We start from the raw sequence: 26342 nt of genomic DNA, 5'->3' as shown, positions 1-26342 counted from the left end.
CTGTTTTTTCCAGGATGTGTCGGCGCTCCTCGGCCTGTCCGACAGACGGTGAAGAAGAGGCAGACCTCGTGAATCATCGAAACTCCTCAGACCTTGTGCTCATTGGCTGTCTGACCCAACTTCATTTTTTTTTTTTTTTTCTCCTGACTGAAGCCATTAATTTCACAAAATGATGTAGCAGAAGTTTGACCTCCCCCTTTTTTTTTTTTTTTTTTTTTTTTTTTTTTCTTGTCTTTGCCCCATCAAAAAACACGATAGAGCGCGACGCTTCACTTTATCCTCATTTGAATATTGGTAGACCAATGTGCCGTCTGTGCTCCTCCCACACTGAAGTAATCTGACTGATCATCAAGCCACTCAGCGCCTTTCGCCTTTCAGGAGGATGAACGGCTCGCTTTTAACCCCGCCCAGCCCACGGGCGGCCAACTCCTCCTCCCCTTTACCTCCATCACCCTCACCCTCTCCGTCCCCGCCTTCTCCTTCCTTGCTGCCCTTATCATCACGCCCTCCCCCTCTCCCTCCTCTGGTGAGTCCTCCTCCCCAGGCTCACCCGTCCTCCCTGTCGGACACCCCCACACCGTCACCTTCACCTTGCCTGAGCTGGACCGAATTCTGTGAGCTCCATGCCCGCGTTGCAGCCGGCGACTTTGCGCGCCACTTCCGGGCATTTCTCCTGGAAAACCCCCACTACTCTGCAGACTCTGCTGCCGCCTTCTGCCGTCGCTTCACTGACCGCTTTGTTCGGCATTTCCAGAGCGAGCTGGAGGGGGCGCTCCCGCCGAGCTGTGCGTCTGCAAGGGATGAAATGGTGAGCTGGGCTCCCCAGTCGGATGCTACATCTTTAGAAGAGGAAGCTGTCTCACCGCTGTCCGCAACTGGAGTGGTGGTACCCCCGTGTCCTCCAGGTAACACAAGGGGCCCAAAGCCGGCGCCAGCACGACTCGTGTTGGAGAACCGCAGTGGGGACAGGTTTCAGGACTCTTATGCCCACGGCCAAGTCCTGCCTCCATCTTCATCATCATCGTGCTGCTCCTCAGTGGGAGGTAACAACGGGCGGCGTGAGGAGAGTCGGGGTGTGATTGCTCCAGGGAATGATGAAGCGCCTGTGGAGGAAGAAGAGGACAGCTGGCTCGGGGTGGCGTCTGTTGGGGAAGAGCCAGAAGAGCGGGAAGCGGACTTATCAGAGGTGGACAATGCAGACTCCTCCCACACTCCTCAGAGTCCACCCTCCTCTGTCACTCCTCCTCTCGGTTCCAAGGCGAACAGCACGTCCAGCTCCTCCAAAAACAAGCTGAAGAAACGGTTCTCGCTGCGGAACGTGGGGCGCAGCGTGCGGGGCAGCGTGCGTGGCATCCTGCATTGGCGCAGCTCCTCCAGCGACACCGCTCAGAGCCAGCTGCCCTCCAGCTATAGCTACACCATGGGAGTGCAGGATGCCTCCAAGAGGAACTCTGGCACACAGCCTCCTACACCCACCTCCTCCATGCCTGTCTCTCTGTCCATGCCCCTCTCTCTTCCTCATTCCTCCTCCTCCTCGCTGCCCCCTTCATCGTCGAGCAGCGCCACCTCCCTGTCTGAAGCTGCTCGGGACCGGCGGCGGAGCAATGGTGAAGGAGGCGAGAAGGAGAAGTGGAGCCATCGTCTGGAGAAACTCAGATTGTCACGCTCCCCTCCTCCTGTCCTCACCTCCATGGCTGCCGGCTTGCATGCTGCCACTCTGCCTCCGAGCAGCGCCGCCGCCGTGGGTCCTCCGAGGAAGGTAGGCCGACTGGTGCGAGAGGGCGGGGTGAGCGTCAGCTCGTCCAGCGACGAGTTGAGCGGGAGCCACGGCTTCTCCGGCTTCTCGTTCGGTCTGCTACATCACGGTACAGACAACAATAATGCCGCCTCAGCTCCGTCTGCTGCAGCCCAGGCGGCGCCGGTGCAGTCTCTCACCAGCGGGGTCAACGTGCCCTGGAGGGGAGGACGCTGGCACAAATGTCGCTTGGTCCTGCGAGAGCGGGACAGACAAGGCGGTGAGCGTGGAGAAGAGTACCACCTGGAGTTCTTCATTCCACCCAAAGTAAGTTCTTCCGCTCTGAAGGAACTTTTAAACATGTCGACTGAAGTGTTTCCCGCGACAGATTAAATATAATCTTTGAGCCCAAATCAGGAAATTAAACTTCTACAGCAGCAGAATTATTTAAAAGTTGCTTAAAAATAAACTCAAAATAAAAAGTATTTAATGTTTTATCTAGTTTTTTATCTCCTGAAGCTTTGAGTGCTTCAGCAATACAGCAACATCTAGTGGTTAACAAGAGTTACAGCAGCCTTTAAAGACTCAAATCACATCAGATGAAGCTTCAATAAGCTATATTTACTCCTTCATAAATGCTGCATAGTTAACCAATCAGCTCATTAGTCTTTTCACATGGCATTAAAGATGAATTTGGACACAGTTCATGAAGCTGTCAGAATAGAACAGTAAAGATGTCATATTTTTAGATGTTCAGCACTGGTGTATTTGTCCTTAATGATTGTATGTTGCTGGTTAGTGTTACTGCTGTGACTCAGATTTATTATGATTTCCGTCCAATGATGGGAATCTCTGTACGGCATTATGACCTGGTGTTGGTGGGAATGGTTTCATTGCTCCTGCGGTTTTCAAACCGAGTGAAGCTCCTTATGAAGCATCAGTGATGTTTAAAATCATCTGAGACACAATCGAGCATCCACTTTACATCACCCACACTTTTCATCCAAGAATAGTCCGACACGTGACCTCTGAACTGCCGACTTCGATTAACCGAATAGGAAATTGTTTCTCTCTGCAGTCGTCGAAGCCTCGGCTGACCGTCCCGTGCTGCTCCATCGTGGATTTGAGGAGCACCACAGCGCTGGAGGTCCCTGACAAGGAGAACACCTTCCTGCTGCAGGTAATCACACCATCTCATCAGTGCACAGTGACGGTGTCTCAGCTTTACACAACAATCAGCTGTTAGTGTCAACACTGTCAGCAGTATCAGTCGCTGATCTGATCACATTCAAGCCAACACAGAAGGGTTACCTGACCACATGTCGGGTGGGAGTGCTACCTTTCAGGCTGCTGTGGTGGTTCAGGTTAGCCGACGCAGCGCTGAGCTGCTGCCGGTGTCCGAGCAGGACTTCTGTCCTTAGAACGGGGAAATGTGGAAGTGTTGAAGATAGTTCTGTAACTAGAGCGGGTTCTGAAGATGGACTCGGGAACTTACGGTGCAAAGATGGTGTTATCCTGAAACCATTCGCAAACACTGAAGAAGGTGGAACCGAGACTACAAACTAAGACACTTCCTGTCTGCACAGAAACCTTTATTAGTGCGAGCGCTGCAGTCTGAACCACGTCTCTTTCTGTCTCTCATGGTTCTGTTTTTCTTCCTCTTGCTCCTCAGCTGGACGGGTCAACGCAGTACGTGATCGAGACCCGAGACGCTGTTCAGATGAGGGCGTGGCTTAGTGACATCAGGAACGGCATGTGTCTCAGGTAAGCAAACCATGTGAGGACACGCTGCAGTATACCGCCTACCCGGCTCCAGCGGGGGGGGGGGGTGTGTGTGTGTGTGTGTGTGCCCGCCCGCCCGCCCGCAGCTGTAACCACTTTGTCCCTCCCACAGTGAGCAGGAAGATGCTGAAGGTGTGTGTGGGGTGCCGTTAGACATCAGTGGGACGCCTGAGATCAGTGACCGCCTTTCACAAGGTGAGCGTGCAGGTTGTTTGCTGCTGACCTCCTGATGTGGGCGGAGCTTATCTGTTGATGTAAACTTGAAGCTTTAAAAATTGTTTACACACTTTGACATTCATACTGACATTTGGCTCTTTCTTCTGGTCAGTGTGTTACGGCGGTATTGGCGGCTCCTCTCCTCTGATGGATCCCCTCCCGCCCGAGCTGCCACCTCGAGCCCCTCTCGACGAATCAGATGGCCGGATTCTCGGTGGAGGCGGGGCTGGTCTAGGCACACCTTTTGCTGAGACACCAGATGCCACAGGTGAGATTTTTATTTAAAAACAGCAAACATTTATATTCTCAGCCAGATTTTTTTTTTTTTTTTTTTTAAATGCACCGCCTACATTTATGATCACATCCATACATGTATAATAATGTACTGCATTATGCTGTATACCAGCTGTAGAGGCTGCAGGTTCAGCTGACAGTGCTGTAATTCTAAAATGAGGATGTTATAGGAACAAACTGATGTGGATGTTGGGCAGAAATCTGAGATGATGCATTTTAAAAATGATTATGCAAATCCCAAAATTAACACTGATGTGCAGGTATTCAAAGACTTCATGTATACGGTGGTCCCTCGGTTATATCGTGGTTCACTGTATCGCAGATTTATTTTTTTTTTTATTACTAATTCTGTTTTACTGAGTTCACTACTGCAGGATTTTGAGGTATACAGATATTTCTGTAACACTCCGTAACTATGTTCATCACTGGGATGAAGAGCTAAGTTACTCCTTTAGCAGAAATAGAATAGCTGAGAGTGAAGGTGCTGCACCACCTTCATCACCATCAGTACTGCACAGCTACATAAGGTTTATAAAGCCTTAAAACATAATTAAATATAACGTTGTTACCTCCTGGACTTTGACCTGTGGCGGGGGCTCTGTCATAGATTCTTGTACATGTAAATGGGGATTTGATGACGTGTGATCGTATGAACCTTTCGTCCATCCAGGGTCCTTCCTCTTCTCTGACGTGACGCCTGTCGAGGCGGTGGAGCACCCGCTCAGCGAGTGTCAGTGGTTCCATGGGACGCTGTCCCGCCTCAAAGCTGCTCAGCTGGTGCTGGCCGGAGGCCCGGCGAGCCACGGCGTCTTTCTGGTCCGTCAGAGCGAGACGCGGCGTGGAGAATATGTCCTCACCTTTAACTTCCAGGGCAAGGCCAAGGTGAGACGAGAGCACCTGCAGAATCCCTCCAAAGTCCTGCCTCATGACTTTAGTCTCGGTCACAAAGAGGACCCTTTTCAAGGTCGTGTTTCACTAAATGCTTCAGGTGTGGCAGGTTAGGTGTACGTGTGTTAAATGTCTGTTCACGAGTCATTCCTTGCTTCCCCGCAGCATCTCCGCCTCTCCCTGAACGAGGACGGCCAGTGTCGAGTGCAGCACCTGTGGTTCCAGTCCATCTTCGACATGCTGGAGCACTTCCGGGTGCACCCGATCCCCCTGGAGTCCGGCGGCGCCTCTGATGTCACGCTCATCAGCTTCGTGGGAGCCACCGCCGTTCGGCAGCCAGGTACGGGTGAGAGCTACGGCTGCTCCTGGGAACTAATTTACAGTCAGACGAGCCTAAAAGGAAGAAAACGGTTTACATTCATACAAATGTTGGCAGTGTATTTAAGAGCTGTTTGACATCACCACAATGATTTGATTAACAGTTTCACTGTTGTGAACATCACTGAAATTAAATCTTGAGCTTCGGTGCTTAAAACAATTCCAAGAATAGGATCACATATATTCCTGTTCTTGGAATTGTCCTTTTTTAAATTTGAGAAATATTGGACAGTTTTTAAATAAATGAGCCATGAGACCTCCTCACAACAGAGCATCGATACAGGAAGTACAACATGAAATGGAGGAGGTGGGTTGCAGAGAGGCTTGTAGCTGTGCATTAACTGTGTGCAAGTGAAAGCAGCTTAAAGGTACCAACTCATTATTCACGCTGTACCTGCCGTGTGCTCAGAGGTGCTGTCGTTTTTACCGCTGTGCTCATTTAGAGCGAGTTAGCCAGGTGTGCAAACACCTGCAGACGTCTGGCTCAGAGCCTGGACGGTCAGCTGAGAGGTGGAAGAAAATGTGTGGCTGTGATTTTACACAAACACTGCATGATCATTTCCACTCACCTCAGTGACCCCATTTCCATGTTTGTTCCCTAAAGTGAACATTTTAGGGAACTGCTCACGTTTGTCGTGTGTTTCCTTCTCTGAAGAATAATTTCCTAAACACAAATTCTAACTTTTCCTACATACTTGCTGCCACACTACTTTAGTTACTAACACACACAATAATCATGTAGTAAAGACCCTAAATTTAAATATTGATTAGAGAAGTCGTCCATGTGAACGCTATGAATACAACACCTGCTGCTGCAAACATCAGTGTCTGATAAGATAAAACAAAACCATTAAAAACTTACTGACATTAAAATAAACTGACGGCTGCTGATAAACGATTCGCTGGCTCTGAGGCGTCGGTGGCAGCAGGACTCAGCGGTCTAACCTTCTGTGGCCTCTTTAAGAAGAAATCCTTTAATTTTGGCCAAAATGCTTTAATAACTGAAGTTTAATGTTTGAGCAGCTTTGCTCTGATGGATCTGTTTGGCTCAGCTCGGCTCCATCTGTCCTGTCACTGCACCCGTCGCTGTTCTGACCTCTCTGTTGTTGTCTTGTATCCGTTGGCTCGCCCCTTGCAGGCCGGGACAGGGCGGGCAGTCGGCCTACGGTCTGTGATGTCATCACCACGCGCCATCCTGACTCTCCATCAACCCCCATCTCTGACTGTGTGTAAGTGAGACCGGACTCGGCAGAGGAGTGAGCGAACGAGTGGGTGGTGTGGGTTTGATTCTGGTCCTGACAGTCAGTAGCCAATCAGAGGGAGGGAAATGTGTAGCAATAAATGTCCTTTTATTTAATGTCTTAAACTTATTTTTATACCAGGGGAGTCTGGTAAGGTGTGTGTGTGTGTGTGTGGGGGGGGGGGCTGGTAAACTTACCTGAAAGGTAAGTGGCAGGTGAACAAGCTCATGTTATATTGATAAACTCCAGATTTTTATTAATTTTTTTTTTTTTTTTTTTTTTTTTTTTTTTTTTTTTTTTTTGAGTGGATAACTGCCCTCATGTGACCGCTTAGTCTGATTACTGATAGGATAGCTGAAACCAGATATCCAGTTATCCTGGATGTGGTGAACTTTGACCCTGTACGGCCCTTTTGGTTAAGTGTGTGTGTGTGTGTGTGTGTGTGTGTGTCCTGAGTTGGACTGCCTCCATGACTCCCATGGACTCCACGACCGCAGACTTCTTCCACCTAACCGGCCACTCACTGTCGCTCTCTTTGTCTCCCACCTCACCTTCCTCTCCTCCGACTGTTTCACTTCTGCTTTCGGCCTTATTTTTCCTCCTCTTCCTCCCCCCCGCTCTGCCTTCCTTTATTTACACTCTTCTCCCTCCCTTCCCCCCCTCTTCTCCTCCTCTCCTCTGTCCTTGCAGACTTGACCAGCAGACCCCGTAGCCCTCCCCAGCCTCCTCCCCTGCCACCGGGCCGCCCCCCACCCCCGACTCCACCCCAGGAGAGAGGAAGCGAGATGGAGCTGGGAGGAGGCGTTGGAGCAGCAGCGACTGTGGCGGCGGCGGCAGTCACTGGAGGAGGAAGCGGCAGTGGAGGAAGTGGAGGCGGTAGTGGAGGAGGCGTGGAGGACTGGGAGGAGCGGGATAGGGACACGCCTCTCCGCCAGCTAGAAGCTGTGGATGGAGAAGACAGGGAGGGAGCGAGGGCACCCCGAGCCATCGATAACCAGTACTCCTTCTTCTGATGGAGGAGGTGTGTGTGTCTGCGTGAGTGTGTATGTGTGAAAGTCAGGTTGGATGAGGCGGCGTGCATCATAGCCATTCATAACCAGTATTTTTATTTTGTTAGCAAAGAGGAGGAGGAGGCGTAAAAGTACTAACACTATGTGAGAGGGAGAGAGACGGGTGAGAGCAGCTTTACGACACTAACATCCGAACATTTCTTTATAGTCCGATAAGCTTCGTATTATTTTTGCCGGCGCGCCTCACAGCAGCCTCGAGCTGGAGCGCCATGACGCCAGCAGACCTGATACCTCACAGCGGTCCTGTCGGGGCGGCAGACGCTAGCCAGAGGCCAAACGCGCTACAGACATTTCTAAGTTAGCGAGCGGACCCGACACGCTCGCAGGTACGGGGGCGACGCCACAGCCAACGACTCCCCGTGTCTGAGTTTATCCCACAGCCCGACAAAAACTGAAGACTTAAACCGGAGTCATGGATTTGCTGTAAATAACGCTAAAAATGTTGGATGGAGCTTCGAGTTACAGAAATTTCCAGGCTGCATTGAAGTGCATGTGTTAATGAGTTAAAAACATTGATCACCTTTAATCTAAAATCCACACCTCACTGAATGGATTAATGCTACAGATGACGACACTTAACGGCACGATTTCACTACGTTTATGCTTCACGTCTGCACATAAGCAGAGGTTTAGTTTTAATGGTGCAATCACATTAATTTTTCTAACTACAGAACATGTTTGAGCACAGAGGGTGTGTGTGTGTGTGTGTGTGTGTGTGTGTGTGTGTGCGCAGCCTGAATCCAAACCAAAGTGTTTCTGCAAAGTCCTGAATGTTACTCAGAGGTAGAAACGGGCCTCTGACTCGGTGTTGATGAGCTGTGGCTGATCTGAAGGTACGATGAGCTCAGCTGATTAATTATTACAGGAGGTACAAACTGTTTCCTAATCAGGGAGGGAAACATTAGTAATGCATTAATATTAGGTGTTTTTAGTTTCACTGTTGGACATTTATGTATACGGGTGCACGTTTAATTCATCCTTTAATGACAGAATTTTATTTCATTTTAATGGAGTTTGGTTTTGACTCGTATGTCTAAAAATGCCAAACTTCCTTCATCGGTCCTAAAAAGTGAAGTTTTAAAGGGAGTCTTTTTTTTAATTTTTTTTTTTTTTTTATTTGTTACTCTGCATTAAAACCAGATTTTTAATGATTGGTTTATTTTTCAACATAAAAATGATGGCTTTATTTAGCGTTTTTGTTTCCCCCAATAATCTTTTAATTAAATTTTTAATACTATACAGCCATAAATATTTACAAATTAATAAAGCTGTATTACAGAATAAAAACGAGGGGGATGCTCCTCATTTTAATAAATGGCAATCTAATCCTAAAGAAATGGTAAAGTGCAGATATCATGAGGTGAGAAAATAAAACGTCCTTCAGCTTCAAACACAGTTGATGTAAGTGAAGAGTTCACAGGTGTGCAGTTCAGCCTCTGACGTGCAGGTTGTTTGTCTGATGCAGCATCTGTGACCTGATCTGGTGACATGATGGAGACTCAGCACGCTGGACTGGGGTCATTCCTGGGGTCATTCCTGGGGTGTTCTTAGCAATAAGGGAGAGTGCTTACATGTTTTGAGCGCTCTTATTGGCTACCAGTGATGTCACCACTGGTAGCCAATAAGAGGTCATTTTCACTTTGCTCTCCCTTGTTGTCAAGATCACCCCCGTGAACCCGGGAATGACCCCAGTCCTGATTCCAGATCAGGTCATGTGTGTGCGTCCTGTGATTGGTGCTCGTCTGTGGCCGGACTAACGTAACGATGTGCTGCATTTTCTGCAACAATCGAACTGAAATCTTCGAAAGCTCGCTAATTTTTATTGTTTACCTCCGACCTCTTCCCTAAACCCTTTAATTCACTAACACTTTAATTAACTAAACCCTGTCCCATATTCCTGTTCCTTTAGGTTCTGTGCACTTTAGTTACATATTAGTTACATGTTACCGCACTAACAGTAGTTCGGGGTTAATCAGACGCAGTATTTAGTTTAAACGGCGTTTGTGGCGTCGCCCGGACACACGGAGGTGGATCGGGTCAGGATCAGGAAACATTTACCTCAGTCACTCAGCATCACTCGCTGTAAAGGTCTCTCTCTCTGTCACTCAAATCTGAACTGGGAGCTGATCTCAGAACTGGTTCCAGTAAGAGTCACGTTGCTGGGAATGACGACGGTCAGAATAGTATTAGTTTTTATTTTCTGTGCTTCATGTTAACGCTTGTTCCAACTCCATGTAATTCAGTTCAAATGTTTGTGCCTTTTTTTTTTTTTTTATAAATAAATGTTTGGGGATTAAAAAAATGAATATAAGATTTGCTCCGCCCCCTCGCCGTGCAGGCGACGGCACCCCTCGCTCTTTGTCCTCTCCTCCTCTGCCTCATCTGCGTTCATTAAAGATTCAAACAGCAAATGTGGATGAAAATACTTTTTCTACTCGTGCCTTTCTGTGTCTCATCACCTCTGCCTGCACCCATCGCTCCATCGTTCGGTTTCTTTCCACGCCTCATAACCCCCGGCTCTGTTTCCTTTGCTCATGTATGCGTCTGTTCTGCAGCTTTCTGCCCATCATCATGTTCTGTGTCCTCTTCTCAGTTTCAGAACTCTTTGTGCCTTTCTCTGTCTCTTTTCTCTCTTTGCTGGGACCGTGTGTTGAAGCCGGACGGCGTCTGTCCGGCCTGTGTGGTTAGTTTCAGGTACTACATTGAATTTAATGATGATATAATATAAATATAGTGAAACATACTGCTTGGTGTCTGTGGTCTTTTTTTTTTTTTCCTCCCCTTTAAGTGATATTGTGGTGTTTTTATTAGAATTTAAAGACATAATTGAGGTTGTTTTAAGACATGTTTAAAAGACTGCAGTAAAATTAATCTTGTAAATCAGTTTGTTACAGATTTAACGTGACTCGCTCAGTTATCGCTGTAGTGTCAGGGTGTAGTTGTGTGCGCCGACAGCAGCACTGAAATAAAGTGATTATTTTGTACTATTCGTTAACAAGTTGGGTTAAAAACCATTCAAAGGTGGACGTACTGGTTTTGGCATCTTTACCACCACTGCAGACAGTATGAGAGCATCACACACACTCGTACCTGCTGATTAACATCCAATTAAAATCCAGCAAACTGGAGCTCCACCTTCTTGGATGGTCTTAGTCCAATGAAGCACAGCAGCCATGTTATTGGTCAGATAATTGCATTAAAAAGGCTCCAACAGCACAAATGTTCAGGGACATTTTACTGTGGGAGTTTTATGGACACACGGGTGTATTTGGACAAACGAGAGCACAGAATTAAATGTTAACGATCTGCGACCTCGAGCAGCTCCCACATGTTTCCATCACCTTGAATTTTCCAGCAAACCCGAGGAGCAGAAAGAAGGTCACGATGCTGCAGCGGTCTGAATCAGACAGATCGAGGCGCCCCTTCAACAGCTCTGCTCTATTAAAGGTGATGCTGCGGCTCATTTTTTGGCATGGGTGTAATATTAAAATGTGCAGTGTTGATAAATCAGTGCTTCATTGAAATGTGAATATTTACTAAAAACAGATTCTGGATGGAAACAAGTGAAAAGTAACTGAACTTGTGAAGCTGCTCGTAGTTTCCCAACAAGCGTGAGCAAAGGTATGAATTTAAAATCTGTTTATGGACCCTGTGACTGTGTCAGCTTCCCTCTGTGGGTGATACCAACAAGCTCCGATGAACCAAGTGGAGCTTCACGCAGGTTAATGTGAGGACTTCAGAGGTGGGAAGTAATGAAGTACAAATACTTGCATTGAGTTTTCAGGTATCTGTACTTTCTACTCTTCAGGTTTACTTTAACACATCTGAGGGGAGTCCGTTTTTTCCAGCGCTGCGCCCTCAAACAAACTGATCTAACACAGAAAAGACAATCCCATTGGTGTGCCCATCATTATTGTAAACAGAGGTGAACAGTCCCCACAGAGCAGCTGCTCACAAAGAAAATCTCTCAGTAGAAATGACTGATTCTTTTCCCCATGCTGAGCCACCACTGATCTCAGCGTTCCTCCACCTGCTGAATCCACTGTAACCTCTGATAATGTGCTGAGCCTCAGTCGCCCATCTACAACATAAGCAACAGCAAACAGCTATTTCATTCTTTTTCTGCTCATGTCCAAGCTGAATATGTTCATTAGCATTAGAATTTAGATTGAAATAATTTGTTCCATTTACTAACATGGTTTTAATAATACAGCACGGGGTTATGTTTTTCACAAAAATGCTTTTTTACATTTCAGAGTCTGTACTTTTCACTTTGACTTGTGTAAGTAGTTGAATAAATACTTCAACTTTTACCAAGTATTTTTTTAATATCTGTACTTGTACTTACATACAGAATGTATTTGATAAGCCTTTGAAATATCAGTGAAGCTGCTTTAAAACACAGAAAACGTCCAACTGAACAGTAAAACATTCACACGCCAAACGTTTCCAGTGTCATCAAAATCTGTTTAATTAAATTTGATTACAGTACATTTTTTTTATTTTCCGTGGGCGGAAGCTTTGAGGCGGCGGCTCTGGGGTTTGTAGTTTTCTGGGGGGGTTTTTTTTTCTCACGCGAAGTCAAAACTAAACAAAAACAAAACGCACGCGAGCGTCGATGTCGTAATGTTGCTTAATAACAGTGATTAATGATTGACAGGAACCCTGACCAATGAGAAAACGGGTCAGTATCGACAGCGATAAAAATGAAGCAATGGGTACCTTAATGCAGATAAGTGGGCGGAGTTTACGCTTGGTGTGCTCGTTATAAGTACCCGGATAAGCCTGACCGATGTGGTCGTGATGTTGATGTATGACAGCATCACCATCACGTGGGCAGCGGGATCCGGGTGTAATAAATCGAGCGCTCCCTGCGCTGTGTTTTGTTGTTGTTTTCCAGGTGCGCCGTGTGCGGCCTGTCAGACCGCGTGACTTCGCACCGGGACGGCGGCAAGGGAGTAGCGGGGATGCACGTGACTAAAAAGTATAATTTGCACGCTAGCAGCTGCTCACGTGTCACTTTGGTCGTTCGTGGCGGTTCGTTTGTTTAAAACTCGTCGTCTCCGCTGAGCTAGCTCCGTTAGCCGGCTCTGCTAGCTTACTTTACAATTCTGCGCGAAAAACTGCGCAAAAAACTGCGCCACCGCTGAGGGAACCGCTTTAAAGGGACTTTCTGTGTAATCAGATCCAGATAATTTCATGTTAGCCTTCAGCTGGTTTGGCGGCAGGCTGCAGAGGTGGCCTCTCTGATTTCATTGTTCTCACAGGAGGATTTTTTTTTTTTTTTTAACCCTGTGATTGTTTTTTACCTGACGCTTATATTTCTCCTTCCTCAGGTGCAGGAGCACCATGAAACCACCTCCGCAGACGCAGTCTCCTCCCGTACGCAGCTCTGTAAGTACAGGTGACCGCTGTGACGGGCTCACAGAGGGGGGTGGGGGGTGTCTGTCTCAGACAGGTGTGTCTGGTTTCGTCACAGGTGCAGGTAGAGCCAGATGTGTCGAACGCGCGGCTTCATCAGCCGTTCCTACAGGTACTGCAGGAGAAGGCTTCGAGGTTGAGTGCTAGAGCAAACATCTCCCCCACAATTTAGTGGAAGAAGAAATATTATTATTATTATTATTATTATTATTATTATTATTGTTACTATTATTGTTACTATTATTATTATTATTATTATTACTATTATTATTATTATTATTATTATTAGTAGTAGTAGTAGTAGTAGTAGTAGTATTATTACTATTATTATTAGTAGTAGTAGTAGTAGTATTATTACTATTATTATTAGTAGTAGTAGTAGTAGTAGTATTATTACTATTATTATTAGTAGTAGTAGTAGTAGTAGTATTATTACTATTATTATTATTAGTAGTAGTAGTAGTATTATTACTATTATTATTAGTAGTAGTAGTAGTATTATTACTATTACTATTATTGTTATTATTAGTAGTAGTAGTATTACTATTACTATTATTATTATTATTATTATTAGTAGTAGTAGTAGTAGTAGTAGTATTATTAGTAGTAGTAGTATTATTAGTATTATTAGTAGTAGTATTATTATTAGTATTAGTAGTAGTATTATTATTGTTACTATTATTATTAGTAGTAGTAGTAGTAGTATTACTATTATTATTATTATTATTAGTAGTAGTAGTAGTATTACTATTACTATTATTATTATTATTATTATTAGTAGTAGTAGTAGTAGTAGTAGTAGTAGTAGTAGTAGTATTACTATTATTATTATTATTATTAGTAGTAGTAGTAGTAGTAGTATTACTATTACTATTATTATTATTAGTAGTAGTATTATTAGTATTATTATTAGTAGTAGTAGTAGTATTACTATTACTATTATTATTAGTAGTAGTAGTATTATTAGTATTATTATTATTAGTAGTAGTAGTATTACTATTACTATTATTATTAGTAGTAGTAGTATTATTAGTATTATTATTAGTAGTAGTAGTATTATTAGTATTATTATTATTAGTAGTAGTATTATTAGTATTATTATTAGTAGTAGTATTATTAGTATTATTATTAGTAGTAGTATTATTAGTATTATTATTAGTAGTAGTAGTAGTATTATTGTTATAAGCTCTTGACTGACAGGCTGGAACAGAAGAAGGTCCAGACTGAAGTCTGAAATCGGTCTGCACTGCAGCAGCTGGAAGTCCTGTGGTTAAAATTAACAAATATATGGAGGCTTGTTTACACCACTGAAAAAAAACATTTTTATTTTTACCATCTGTGCATTTCTGGGGGGAGGCTCACAGGTCAGACTGCTGTGGGACCACCTATGGTCAGTTTACCAATTCAGCTGACTGGGACGAAGCTGGGGAACCCAGACTGGATTCAAACCCAGGACCGTGTTCTCAAAATTTCAAATTTAAAGTGATTTTTCTCTTATGTTTGTGACAATAACCTGAAACTTTAACTTATAGATGAGAAAATAAATTTTTTCCAGTGGTGAAAACAAGCTCTGAGTTTGAGGCCAATTAAAGCTGAGTTGGAGCCTGAACTGCCGACACCTCATTTATAAAGGATGAAATGTTTGGCAGTCATGTAAACATATTTGTTTACTACTTATTTAATGTCATCACGTGCTGACCTTTGACCTCACATCCAGTTTGTGGAGGGCTCTCACAACTCACCTGTATCTGCAGGTATTCGAAGGCATCTACAACAACACGCGCATGCTGCACTTCCTCACGGCGGTGGTGGTGAGTAGATTTCTGCCTGTTTGTTTCTGGTAGATGTTTGAACGCTGCAGACGGGATAAAGCCGTCCTCTCTGCTGCTTCCAGGGCTCCACCTGCAACGTGAGAGTGAAAAATGGCGCCACGTACGAGGGAATCTTCAAGACGCTGAGCTCGCAGGTGAATAATCTGTTTTTTTTGGTTTAGCAGCTGATGTCCACAGAAACGGTCATGTCTTCAAGCTCTCGTTAACATTTCAGTCTGACCTTCGTCAGGTGTGTGGGCAGACTCCACACTATCAGCTGCTTCAATCATGACAAGGCTGTCCTAAAAGCTCCCTGAAAAGCCTTCAGCTGATCCAAAATGCTGCAGCTAGAGTACTGACAGGGACTAGAAAGAGAGAGCAGATTTCTTCCATATTGGCTTCTCTTCAGTGGCACCCTGTTAAATCTAGAATAGAATTTAAAATTCTTCTCCTCACCTACAAGGTCTTGAATAATCAGGCCCCATCTTATCTCAAAGACCTCATAGTACCATATCACCCCAACAGAGCACTTCGCTCTCAGACTGCTGGCTTACTTGTGGTTCCTCGGATACTTAAGAGTAGAATGGGAGGCAGAGCCTTCAGCTTTCAGGCCCCTCTTCTGTGGAACCAGCTTCCAGCTTGGATTCAGGAGACAGACACCCTCTCTATTTTTAAGATTAGGCTTAAAACTTTCCTTTTTGATCAAGCTTATAGTTAGGGCTGGATCAGGTGACCCTGAACCCTCCCTTAGTTATGCTGCTATAGGCCTAGTCTGCTGGGGGGCTCCCATGATGCATTTCTCCTTCACTCTTTTCACTCCTGTGGTGTTTAGCACCACTGCTGCACCTTGTTAGCTTTTGTCTTCTCACCTGTCCTTTGTTGTCTTCCTCTGCTCACCTTCCTCTCAGCCCCCCCTCAGCAGATGACTGCCCCTCCCTGAGCCTGGTTCTGCTGGAGGTTTCTTCCTGTTAAAGGGAGTTTTTTCTTCCCACTGTCACCAAGTGCTGCTCATAGGGGGTTATGACTGTTGGGTTTTCTCTGTACTGTTGTAGGATCTTTACCTACAGTACACACACATACACGTGTTTTGGATCAGCTGCAGGTGATACTGGGAGCTCACTGATTCCCGTGTACAGCACATTAATGCAGATGTGCAGTTAAAATGGCACAAAGCCACTTAGAACCACGGCTGGTGACCTGGAGCTCAGTTAGAAAAGTGATGCAGCCGGTGTCTGTGAGTTAACGCCTGAAGGAGCGTCAGTGATTAAACGGCTGTGATCTGTGGCAGTGTGAGCTCGCTGTGGATGCTGTTCACAAAGTGAGTGAAGGAGGAGGAGGGAGCGAGTCCTCTGCTCCCAGGATTGAGGAAATTACTGACACCATGATCTTCAGCCCCACTGACCTCGTTACCATGACGTGCCGGGACGTCGACCTGAACTTTGCCGTCAGAGGTAACTGCAAATATTTTTCCATTTTATCATAATTTGTGCTTGACAAAAACGACTGAAACAGGAAGTCGTTATTGTTTATCAGGTCTGTTTTTACTGTTGGGGAGAATCAGTGGATTAAAGACAAAAAAACAGGAAATTTCCACTGAGTAAAATCTTCAAGGAGCCGATAAAATATGATAAATGAGACCTGAATAAATCGATTGTTGTGGAGCATCGATAACCGGAAGTGGTCCGACTAAAACGGATGTTTCTGCAGACGCGTTCACAGACTCGGCCATCAGCTCGTCGCGGCTGAACGGGGAGCACCGGGAGAAGGTGCTGCAGCGCTGGGATGGAGATGGGAACGGAGAGAACTTTGACCTGGAGTCAGACACGGTGAGGAAACAACCACATTCAATGCTTTTGATTCATGTTTTTCCTTTAAAGGACCCCCCCCCCAGCAGTGTGGGTGGGGTCGTTAAAGCAAGGTGGCCTGAAAGTCCCGTGACATCATTTGTATGCGACACAAACCAGCGACTCGTCGAGCTCCCTCTGGATTCTGTCATCAGCTTCGCGCCTCGTCGCTGGACCGCAGTGTCAGTTAGTTTGTAGCAGTTTCCCTCGATGTCAGGATTCAAAAACATCGTGTTTGAGTCTCATTAGTGACATCACTTCCTGGCCAATCAGTGGCATCTGACGCCACATTTTCAGCTTACTTGGAACCATGTCTGAGTAGGTACTAAAAAGCTGCCCGGTACTACCATCTAATGGAAAACCCTAAAAACTGAGTGGAGTGAGTGCAGTGTGGAAACCTGTTCACCAAAAAATGATTTATCAACAAAAACAAACTGCACTGATCAGGTCTGAGGGTTCTAGGTTTTTACATACAAATATTTTTAACACACGAAACATTCGCAGAGAATTTACACGCCCGGTGTGTGAAGGCATTTAGTCTCATAAAGTTTTATTAACATTTTATTTAAGGACAAAGTGATGATGGTCCACAGGTACGTGAAAGTCCATCTGTATGATATCAGAATATGATCTCTGATTTTGGAGTGTTTAACAGAAAAGCTGTTGGGGTTCGTGTCGACTATCTCAGTGAAACTTCGTGTCTGAGCTTCGTTTTTCTTTGCAGTCGAACGGCTGGGACGCCAACGAGATGTTCAAGTTTAACGAGGAGACGTACGGCGTGAAGTCCACCTACGACTCCAGCCTGTCCATGTACACGTGAGTAAGCGACTGTTTACTGAGGGTTCGAGTTCCTCTTTGGAGAGAAAAAAGTCCCGTTAAAGGTGACGCACTGTTTCCATCTGCTGGGAATTAAATAAAATAACTAATTAATTATTTTATTTTATTTAGTTGTTATAAAATAATTAAATAAAAAATGTCCAGATATGAAAATAAAGAGTTTAAAATTACAGAATTGAATGAATTTTGTTCTGGAGCTTCAGCGTCTCGTTGGCTGCCGCGGTTTTCATTAGTTTACCGTTGAATACGTCACAGTGGTCTCAACCGAGGGTTACACCTTCCTGGTGATCTGCTGTGTGCTTTTCCCAGCATGCCTTTGGAGAGGGGGAGCTCAGAGGTTTACCGGCAGCGGGAGGCTCGAGCGGCTCGGTTAGCCAGCGAGATCGAGAGCAACCTGCAGTCCCGCCGCCGCGTTTCCCTGGAGAACGACGAGGGCCGAAGCGAGGAGGACAAATACAGCTCGGTGGTACGAGAGAGGGAGGAGAGGGCGAGCCCCGGGTTCACCTCCACGAGCAGGTAACACGAACACGTTGCACCCGGCAAAGGTATAAAATAATCCTGCATAGCAAACTGGGTGGCTCGTTTCATGAAGCTGAAATGAGTCATAATGGCCAGAATTCCTGAATTCACCTCAGGAATTCCCCAGGGTCTTTCCTGAACTACCTCTTCCTGTTTCCTTCCCTCTTGTTTCCCAGGGAGGGTAAATACATCCCCCTCCCTCAGAGGGCTCGAGAGGTCGGCCTGTCTGCCAGCAGCATCAGACCCGGGGCCTCCGGTCGGGCCGCCGCACCCGCTCCTTCCAGACACCTGCCGCCCAGCTCCTCCTCCCCCAAACCAGCCTCTGATAGGAGCAGCCCGCTGTCTGTCAGGACCTCCTACTCTCCCAGCCAATCGCAGAGCAGCCCACCCACAGCCAGCAGCCCGCACTGCACCAATCACGTTCTCCCGCACTCCCTCTCGCATCCACAGACGCTGGCCGACACAACACGCTCGTCTGTAAATGGAGGTAAGGGTGTTCTGAGCAGCCCCCTCTAGTGGTCACATCATGAACTAATGTTTGATCTCTGTCTTCAGTTTCATCCAGAATGTCCCCGAAATCCCTTCAGAGACCTCAGAGCAACAGGACGCTGCGAACCCCGAATTCCCAGTCCTCCCCTGCAGGTACACCCCCCCCACACACACACACACACACACACACACAAGTGTGTTTTGCTATCTTTGTGGGGAATTTCCATTGACTTCCATTCATTTCTACAGCCTAAACCTTACCTTTACCCTTTTCCTAACCCTAACCATCACATACCTAACCCTAACCCTAACCTAAACTCAATTCATACCTTAGCCCTAACTCTGACCCCTGACCCAAAAACAGGGTTTCCCCTTGTGGGGACAAGGTTCCAGTCCCCACAAGGAGCAATTGGTCCCCACAACGTAGTATATGTCAGGAAAATTGTCCCTACAAGGTATTATAAACATACGCACACACACACACACACACACACACACTGTTGTAAACGCCAGTATCCACGAACCTCTATTTAACCAACTCTGCTACTCTGATCACTGTGACTCTTATCTCACCACGCCGCCCACATATATCAGGTCTTTGCAGTAGTAAAGAAAGTATTTAAGTACTCAAGCAAAAGTACCGCAGTGTGGTGGTTTACCTGGGTTAAGATTGGGAGGAGACACAAGCCGGGATAAATGGGAGGGAATCGTAGGAAGGGCGTTGGCTGCAGTGACCTATTAGGAAATACGGGAGCAGGTCCAAGGATCTGCTGATGAACCTGGTTTGTAAATCATTACATTAGCTTAAAGTGCAGTGATTTCAGTGCCTCTTTTGTCAAACCTGAACTTTAATATAGTTAAAGAAAAATGGGGGGGGGGGCTTTTGGTTAAGTGAAATAAAAATATAAACTAGACAATAAAATCTTGCTAAAAGCAAGTAGAATAAAATAAAAAATGACACATTTTAGGCTTCAGGCGGCAGCTTTAGAGCAGCTAATGTGACCTTCTTAAAGTTTGCCCATTTAAAAAGACTAATAATAAATAGGAAGCTAATAAAATGCTCATAATTATAATTTACTCATAACTATAATTTACAGGGTTTTTTGTTTAAAGTCGTATTCGTGCTCTGAGGCTGAATTTCGAGCCGTTGAAACCTCACTGGGTTTCTGCTGCTCGGCATTAACCACACTTCATTCCTCCCAGTAACCCCCCCGTAACCCGGTCCTGATACTTCATTCAGTGGGAAAAAAAAAAGCAGGACTTCCTCATGGAGACTCATCTGTTTCTCCTCTTCCTCGTCTCCGTCTGTCCGCTCTCCAGCGTCTCGTGCTCTGAAACCAGACGCCCCTCCCCAGGATTCCTCGGCAGTTGGCCCCGCTTACCTGGACTCCTCCCCTTCTGGTGTTACCATGGGAACCACTGCCACCAAACCCTCTGGCCCCACCCCCCTCTTTCCTGTTGATGGTGAGATGTTGAGATGTTTGACTTTTTTGAGGTTTGAAGACAGAATTAGTTTCGGGTGCAGCGAGCAGGTGAAGCTCTCTGAAGCTGCCCACTGAGCTGAAACTGGCTGTTCCTCCACAGTGAATGAAATCCTGAGCGCGGCGGCCAAAGAGCGAGCTGAGAGTCTGTCCACTCCGCAGGACTCCAAGAGCAGCAAAGGTACAGAAACCTCCACCAGTCTGTCCTGTTCTCTTTGTAAACCCTCCTAACACCACCTCTCCTCCTCTTTGCAGCTCCTTCTCTTCAGCAGAGGTCTCAACTGGAGGAGCTCCGCAAGTTTGGCAAAGAGTTCAGGGTAACACTCGCACTCGTTCTCTCTGACCAGCAGGGGGCATCTCCTCCGGCTGTATGGAGGTGTATGACTTCACGTCCATCTTTGATACTGGTTGTGATGAGTCAGGTTGAACTGGGTCCAGACTGGGATTTTGTGGGGTTCCAGTTTGTAACACGAGGCCGTGCAGTGCAGCATCCACTCTGAGTCTGTACTGTAAACACGGCACAGAGTCGGTGTTTAGTGTTCATCCTTCTTCTTCACGGCTTCTGAGATCCTCTGTGGCGTGCTGGATCAGCCTCTGCTCCAGATCCTCACTGATGGAGCTCCATCAGAGCTCCAGGCTCATCAGTTTGTGGGTTTCTGCTTTTTAAGCACTGACAAACATCTTCCATTTTCATGATGGAGCTCAGTGTCACAGGATGAGAGAGATAGAAGAGTCTGAGATCATCAAGTCAACATTGGGTAAGGAAACTCTCAGATCTGTAAAAACTGTGAGCCTGGAGCTCTGAGGAGGAGCTCCATCAGTGAGGAGTTGGAGCAGAAGCTACGTCAGCTTGTTCAGGGCCAGTTCTCCTGAGATTGACTCGATGGAGTCATGTTGCTGTTGGCGATTCAGATGTCTGATTTCATAAAGCGTCACACCACGAGGGATCAAATTCGGGTCTTCCTTACACAGCTGACCTCTCACTGGACTTCCTCTCCGTCTCTCAGCTGCAGGCGAGCTCCTCCCCTTCGGCGAGCCCGGCCTCTGCAGACACTCCTCATCAGGACAGCTCCACCCCCTCCACAGAGTCTTCCTCCTCCTTCTCCTTGTCCCCCAGCCCGCCTAAACCTGTCGCAGCTACAGAGGCAGCTCCGCCCATCTCAGGATCCGCTGCCTCGCCCCCTGCAGCTCCACCCAGCCCTCGCTCCTCAGGACTGGAGGGAGCGGCCGCCAGCGGAGAGGAGTCGTGCGGCGAGCGAGCAGAGGCTGTGACCCCGGCTGCAGTGTGAGTGATTGTGCTGCAGCGTCTGCAGCTCAGTGTTTATGCTCATTGAAATGACCTTGACCTTTTCTGCCGTCTGTCTTCTGGATTTCAGGCAGGTGAAAAACTCGACACTGAATCCAAACGCAAAGGAATTTCTTCCCGTTAAAGGAAACTCAGTTCTGGTAAGAGTCCTCCATGAGGTCACACGTGATTCATGTCCTTCATACGAGCTCCACAAACATGCAGCTGATTCTGACTCTCAGAAACCGGCCTCGAACCCCGCCCCGCCTCGGCCGACCCCGCCCAGCCCCGCGGTGGTCCTCCCCGGTCCGGGACAGCCAGGAGGAGGGACCATCTACAGCAGCCCACCGGGACACTACCTGTCCTACATCTCCCCCATCCCCCTGCAGGGACACGCCATCCAGGTTTTGTCTGTTTGTGTGTCTGTTTGTGTCAGAGGAAGATATGTGACTGTAACACATCCTCGTCTCCTCCTCAGGCTCCTCAGGTGTATCAGTACACCGTGTCCACTGTCAGCCAGGGGAAGTACCCCAGACCCAAAGGTACACTTTGAGCTCCAGATGCATCTTTATTTTAATGTTTTCATGTTTAGTGCTGCAGTTCCTGCAGACACTGACCAGTGTGGGAGAGTAAAATGTCAAAGTTGAACAGCTTCATGTTAAGCTTCCTTCAGCGATCCAGGTGTAGTTACCTGTACCTCTGCAGGTGACTCACAAACAGGAGCTGCTACTGGAGAGTTAGACTTCTTTTTATTGATGCTAACATCTGAAGGGTCAGGCTGCAGTTCACACCACAGGTAACTGAAGTTTGACCGACTCCTCGTGTATGGTGACCATCAGTTTTTCTGCTCCAGGCTTGGTTGGGGGTCCACGTCCGGACCATCACAGCTCCCCGGCCTCCTCCATGATCTCAGCTGCAGTGTCAGCAGCAGGAACCCCGCTGGTGGCCTCGCCTTACCCCCCGTCCTACCTGCAGTACAGTCAGGTGATCCAGGCCATGCCCCCACACTACCACGGACAGGTAACCCTAACACTGAGTTTCTGTGAGAGTTTTGTGTGTGCAGAAGAACATTAGAACATGTTATCATGCAGCAATGATGGAAGTTTAGTAGATTTCTGCCTATTTATGGCTCAAGAGGTAGAGCAGGTCACCTACTGATCGGAAGGTCGGCGGTTCGATTCCTGGCTGCTCCGGGCTGCGTGCCAATGTGTCCTTGGACAAGATACTGAACCCCAAGTTGCTCTCCGACGCAAGCGTTGGAGTGTGAATGTGAGATAACAGAAGCACTCAGCTTAGTTAATCATGGAAGTGCTTGTATGAATGGGTAAATGTAAACATGTTGTATAAATGCTTCGAGTGCCCAGAGTAGAAAAGCGCTGTATAAGAACTAGTCCACAATAACTGAACATTCACTTCCTGTTTAATGTGTGTAAGACTTTTGCAGACAGGAAGGTAAATTAAATGTTTTTAAGATTTCTTTATTTAGTTCTGTGTGTGCTTTTTAAACGTGTTGGGCCTGACTTTATTCTATATTTATTTCTTTTAATTACAGCCGGTTTACTCGATGCTGCAGGCAGGTGCGAGGATGCTGACCTCCAGCGTTGCTCCTCAGCCTATCGGTCCTCCAGGCCCGCAGTTCCCAGGACAGGCCGACGGCCCACCGGGCCCCCAACAGGCCATATATGGTAAGAATCAACATTTATTATTTGAATTTAACATTTGGTGAAAAAATCAAAACTTATTTCATGTACAAGGTGTTCTCTCCTGCACAGGAAGCAGATTTAGCTGCATTTTCTCTCTTTTGCAAGACGATGACACATAAACACAATGATGCAGATAAATGTGCACGCAGTTTCAGAAAGTATAAATGTAATTTTGGGGTCCTGGGTAGTTCAGACGTCTCTGATCAAAGCTCAGACTTTTATTTTTATAAAGAGCAGTAAAGAAGTTTTCATCTGCATTTTTTTTGCTTGATGATCAGTTTCTGTGTTATCAGTGAAGCAGGCAGGATGCTGAGTGTGCAGAGGGGTCAGATTCATTTCATTTCAACATGCAGCTTGGATTAAAGTTGGCCAGAAGTGACACAAACTAATCTGAAAGCTTTCGGTGCATTTAAGAGGAAGAGGCTCAACACAAAGCCTTGGGGCACACGGAGGCTGAGGGTCAAAGGTCGTGTTGTCCAGTTGAACCTGCTGGAGTCTGCAGGTCAGAAAGCCCAGTATCGGGTACAGCGGGTTTACTGATCGAAGGGGGTGACGTCTTCAGTTCTCACTCTGTGGGCCTGATCAGACCCTCAGACAGGCCTCTTATGGACCCTGGGCCAGATGTTTCACACCTCTGGAGTTTCCTAATAGCTGCTTGTAGAGCTGTTGAGGGAGAGCACCGTGTCATCTGCATACAGATGAATAATATTTATAGATGAGGAAGTGGTAAAAATATGAAGCTTTGCAGGACACGTTTTTATTAAAGGTACTTTCTGTAATTATCCTCACAAACATTAGCTGAGGGGCCACCAGGGGGCAGTGTTTTTTTTTTGTTTTTTTTTACCAGTGGGAGTACTGAAATGTTTTTTGGTGTGTGTGCCGCTCGTTGTTGAACTTAAGTATTTATTTTTTAGCTACGTCCATTTCCTCGAGGCTTTTCCATTCCTCAGGCTGCTGTTGTAAAGACCAATGCTTGTCTTTAAGTAAAGGTTAAAGGTCACTGCACTATCTTGTAGTGCTCTGCTCTTCAACATGGTGGTCACCATGAGGTTGTAGCAGTGGTTTCTTCTGTTGATGCTTTGGTAAATTTAGAAGATCGAACACTGTTTTTAAACTCAGACTTAAAGCTGTGGACAGTTTAACCCACCTGTGACGTGAAGTGGAAATCCTGATTAGTGTCTTCTGCAGAGTTCATCCATCTTTCATTCGTTCTGCCTCTCTCAGCTGCTCAGTCCATCCATCCTCTCCACTCGGGCTCCATCCATCCTCCTCAGCCCTCCAGCACCCCCACTGGGAGTCAGCCCCCACCCCAGCACGCGACGCCCAGTCCCGGACACGCTCAGGTGGGTGCTGCTGGTAAGAACACTTTCTGACACCCATGATGAGGAGTCGTGACTCGTTAATGTCAGCAGAAACTGGATTAGAGTTGGATAGCAGGGCTGATTGGCTCTTAGAAATGATCCTTGGGTGGTGAAAGTGTTTTTTAAATGTGTTTGTTGGTAAATTTATTCATCGATCTGGTCTCAGTGTGTTTGCCGTGAACTCTGGTTTCCCCCTCAGGTGAGTCAGGGCGGTTCTCAGGCTCAGTCTTTGTTCCACTCCGCGGGTCTGTCAGCTCCCACGCCTCCTAACCTGCCGCCGGGACACGGCTCGCCGCAGGCCTCCTACACCATGCAGGGATACAGCCTGCCCACCCCCCAGCAGCTGTCCCACGGCTTCCCTTCAATCAGCCAGCTCACACAGGTGAACACCGGGGGGGGGGGGGGGCTTTTCTGCAGCAGTAATCAGATTCCTTTACATTAGAGTCAGATTTAAAAATCATTTTGAGGTAAACAAACTTCTGGACTGTTGATCAGGAAAAATGTAATCACCAAATCAGCTGATCAATAAAATAACAGATACATTTGTGATCTGAATAACTGTTTACATTGATACTCATTATCATATTTCCATCATTTGAGCTTCAACTGAAGCTCTTTGAGCGGCGTCATCCGCCTCTTCAGTGGTTGTTTTAATGGCAGTGGTTGGAGAGCTGGCGCCCCCTGCTGTTCAGTTGAAACTTTCCTCCTTTGTCCCGTTTGTTTTCCGCAGGCTCACATAACGGGCGCCATGTCGGGACCTCACCACTCCGCGGGCCACGGCCCTCCGCCCGTCATGCTGCACTATGCCCCCCCACAGCAGGGTGGCGGCTCCAACCCCCAACACGGCCCGCCGCCCCAGCAGGGGGCACCGCAGCACTTCTACATCGGACCCCCACAAGGTGAAGAGAGCTTTCAGAGCTTTTAGATGAGGCAGAAGATCTCATAAAAATCCTAAAATCTCCAGTTTATCCTGAAACATTCAGACCAGTGCAGGGAAATCAGGAGAGGCTGAGAACTTCCTTCAGACCTCTTCCGGACCAGAGTCGGCGTCTCCTGAATGGACCGAGTTGCAGTAATGGGAGAGTAAAATTAAAATGAAGTTTGCATTAAAACCCAGAGTAGAAATCTTGGAGTTAACTTTAATAACAAAGATGTGTGCAGGTCCTCACTCATCCAGGTCATCGAAAGAAGGCGAATGAACTTTAAGTTTGAGGACGGTTCACCTCTGAAGGCTTCTTCAGCTCTAAACCACAGGGAGAGTCCCAGGTATTTAAGCCCCAGGGGGGAGGTGGTCATTGACCCACTGTTGATCATGATCACATTGGTTTTAACTGACTTGGAAGGATTTGAGTTTAACGAGCAAAGTAGCTGAGACTCGAGGGTTAAGGTGCCTCTGAGCCAGGGTGAGATTTTTAAAGCTGATCCTCGTTGAGCTGGAGGAGGATCTGGACCTGGAGATGGTTACTGTCCGACTCCTCCTCCTCCTACCTGCTGCAGAACCTCTCCAAGAACGGCAATCTGAGCGCTCGGGCCTGAATTTCACTGATCAGTTGTGAGGAAATGTTTTAATGCTGAGATTTTTGTTTGTGCCTTCCAGCTCTCCAGGTTCAGGCTCACCCCACCCAGCAGCTGTCCTTCCATCCCTCTGCCAACTGAAATCTGCACCGCTGGATTCACGAAGGCGGCGTCGCCCCCAACTCGTAACATTCCCCTCCTCCCGATGAATTAACACGTCCTCGTTTCTACCTGAATGTTTTAAAGAAGCAGGCGACGGGAACGCCTCACATGAGGAGTTTGACTGTTTGGACACACGGACATGAAACCGGACTGAAGATGTTCAAACTGGTGGAAAGTTTGGCCCCCGTCCTTCCTGTCCTTTTAGACGAAACCAGTTCATTATTAATAAAAGCACTGAAAACACTTTAATTCCATCTCCATGAGTTTTTTGTTCCCTCCTAAAATCTGCCTGGCGATACGTTCTGCCTGT

At 46.8% G+C, this 26342-nt stretch overlaps 2 protein-coding genes across 4 annotated transcripts; both read left to right on the top strand.

The window, feature by feature from the left end:
• Window positions 1-306: 306 nt before the first annotated feature.
• Window positions 307-7385, top strand: sh2b1 (SH2B adaptor protein 1). The gene is made up of 9 exons (XM_030736491.1): window positions 307-2062; window positions 2814-2915; window positions 3408-3499; window positions 3630-3712; window positions 3846-4001; window positions 4698-4909; window positions 5081-5255; window positions 6432-6522; window positions 7225-7385. Exons 1-9 carry the CDS (start codon window positions 383-385, stop codon window positions 7244-7246), a joined length of 2613 nt encoding a protein of 870 aa, XP_030592351.1. The 5' UTR covers window positions 307-382; the 3' UTR covers window positions 7247-7385.
• A 5109-nt stretch (window positions 7386-12494) lies between these two features.
• atxn2l (ataxin 2-like) lies at window positions 12495-26281 on the top strand. 3 transcript variants are annotated; one of them, XM_030736486.1, is made up of 23 exons: window positions 12495-12588; window positions 12941-12998; window positions 14780-14836; window positions 14920-14991; window positions 16125-16287; window positions 16544-16662; window positions 17405-17496; window positions 17827-18033; window positions 18213-18523; window positions 18592-18678; window positions 19846-19989; window positions 20110-20187; window positions 20262-20323; window positions 21014-21291; window positions 21383-21452; window positions 21534-21695; window positions 21770-21833; window positions 22145-22311; window positions 22844-22976; window positions 24219-24337; window positions 24555-24737; window positions 25086-25254; window positions 25953-26281. In XM_030736486.1, the coding sequence occupies exons 1-23, from the start codon at window positions 12572-12574 to the stop codon at window positions 26009-26011; spliced, it is 2871 nt and encodes a 956-aa protein (XP_030592346.1). In that variant the 5' UTR covers window positions 12495-12571; the 3' UTR covers window positions 26012-26281. The 3 variants fall into 3 exon arrangements, with proteins under 3 accessions (XP_030592346.1, XP_030592347.1, XP_030592345.1); XM_030736485.1 differs by lacking the exon at window positions 12495-12588 and adding an exon at window positions 12611-12841; XM_030736487.1 differs by lacking the exons at window positions 12495-12588; window positions 25086-25254; window positions 25953-26281 and adding an exon at window positions 12609-12841 and having other exon boundaries at window positions 24219-24350; window positions 24555-24736.
• Window positions 26282-26342: the final 61 nt, after the last annotated feature.

This window comes from Archocentrus centrarchus, chromosome 8 (genome assembly GCF_007364275.1).
Source record: "Archocentrus centrarchus isolate MPI-CPG fArcCen1 chromosome 8, fArcCen1, whole genome shotgun sequence".
Taxonomy (NCBI): domain Eukaryota; kingdom Metazoa; phylum Chordata; class Actinopteri; order Cichliformes; family Cichlidae; genus Archocentrus; species Archocentrus centrarchus.
Note: the sequence above shows the minus strand (reverse complement) of the source record. Positions and strands in the feature narration are given on the sequence as shown.

Bases quoted from the DNA above. Each gene is read 5' to 3' on its own strand.
- sh2b1 (XM_030736491.1), top strand. From the start codon at position 383: ATGAACGGCTCGCTTTTAACCCCGCCCAGCCCACGGGCGGCCAACTCC. The intron at 2,063-2,813 runs GTAAGTTCTTCC...TTCTCTCTGCAG, and splicing joins AGTTCTTCATTCCACCCAAA to TCGTCGAAGCCTCGGCTGAC. The intron at 5,256-6,431 runs GTACGGGTGAGA...CGCCCCTTGCAG, and splicing joins CACCGCCGTTCGGCAGCCAG to GCCGGGACAGGGCGGGCAGT.
- atxn2l (XM_030736485.1), top strand. From the start codon at position 12,804: ATGTTAGCCTTCAGCTGGTTTGGCGGCAGGCTGCAGAG. The intron at 12,999-14,779 runs GTAAGTACAGGT...CTGTATCTGCAG, and splicing joins CTCCTCCCGTACGCAGCTCT to GTATTCGAAGGCATCTACAA. The intron at 25,255-25,952 runs GTGAAGAGAGCT...TGTGCCTTCCAG, and splicing joins CTACATCGGACCCCCACAAG to CTCTCCAGGTTCAGGCTCAC.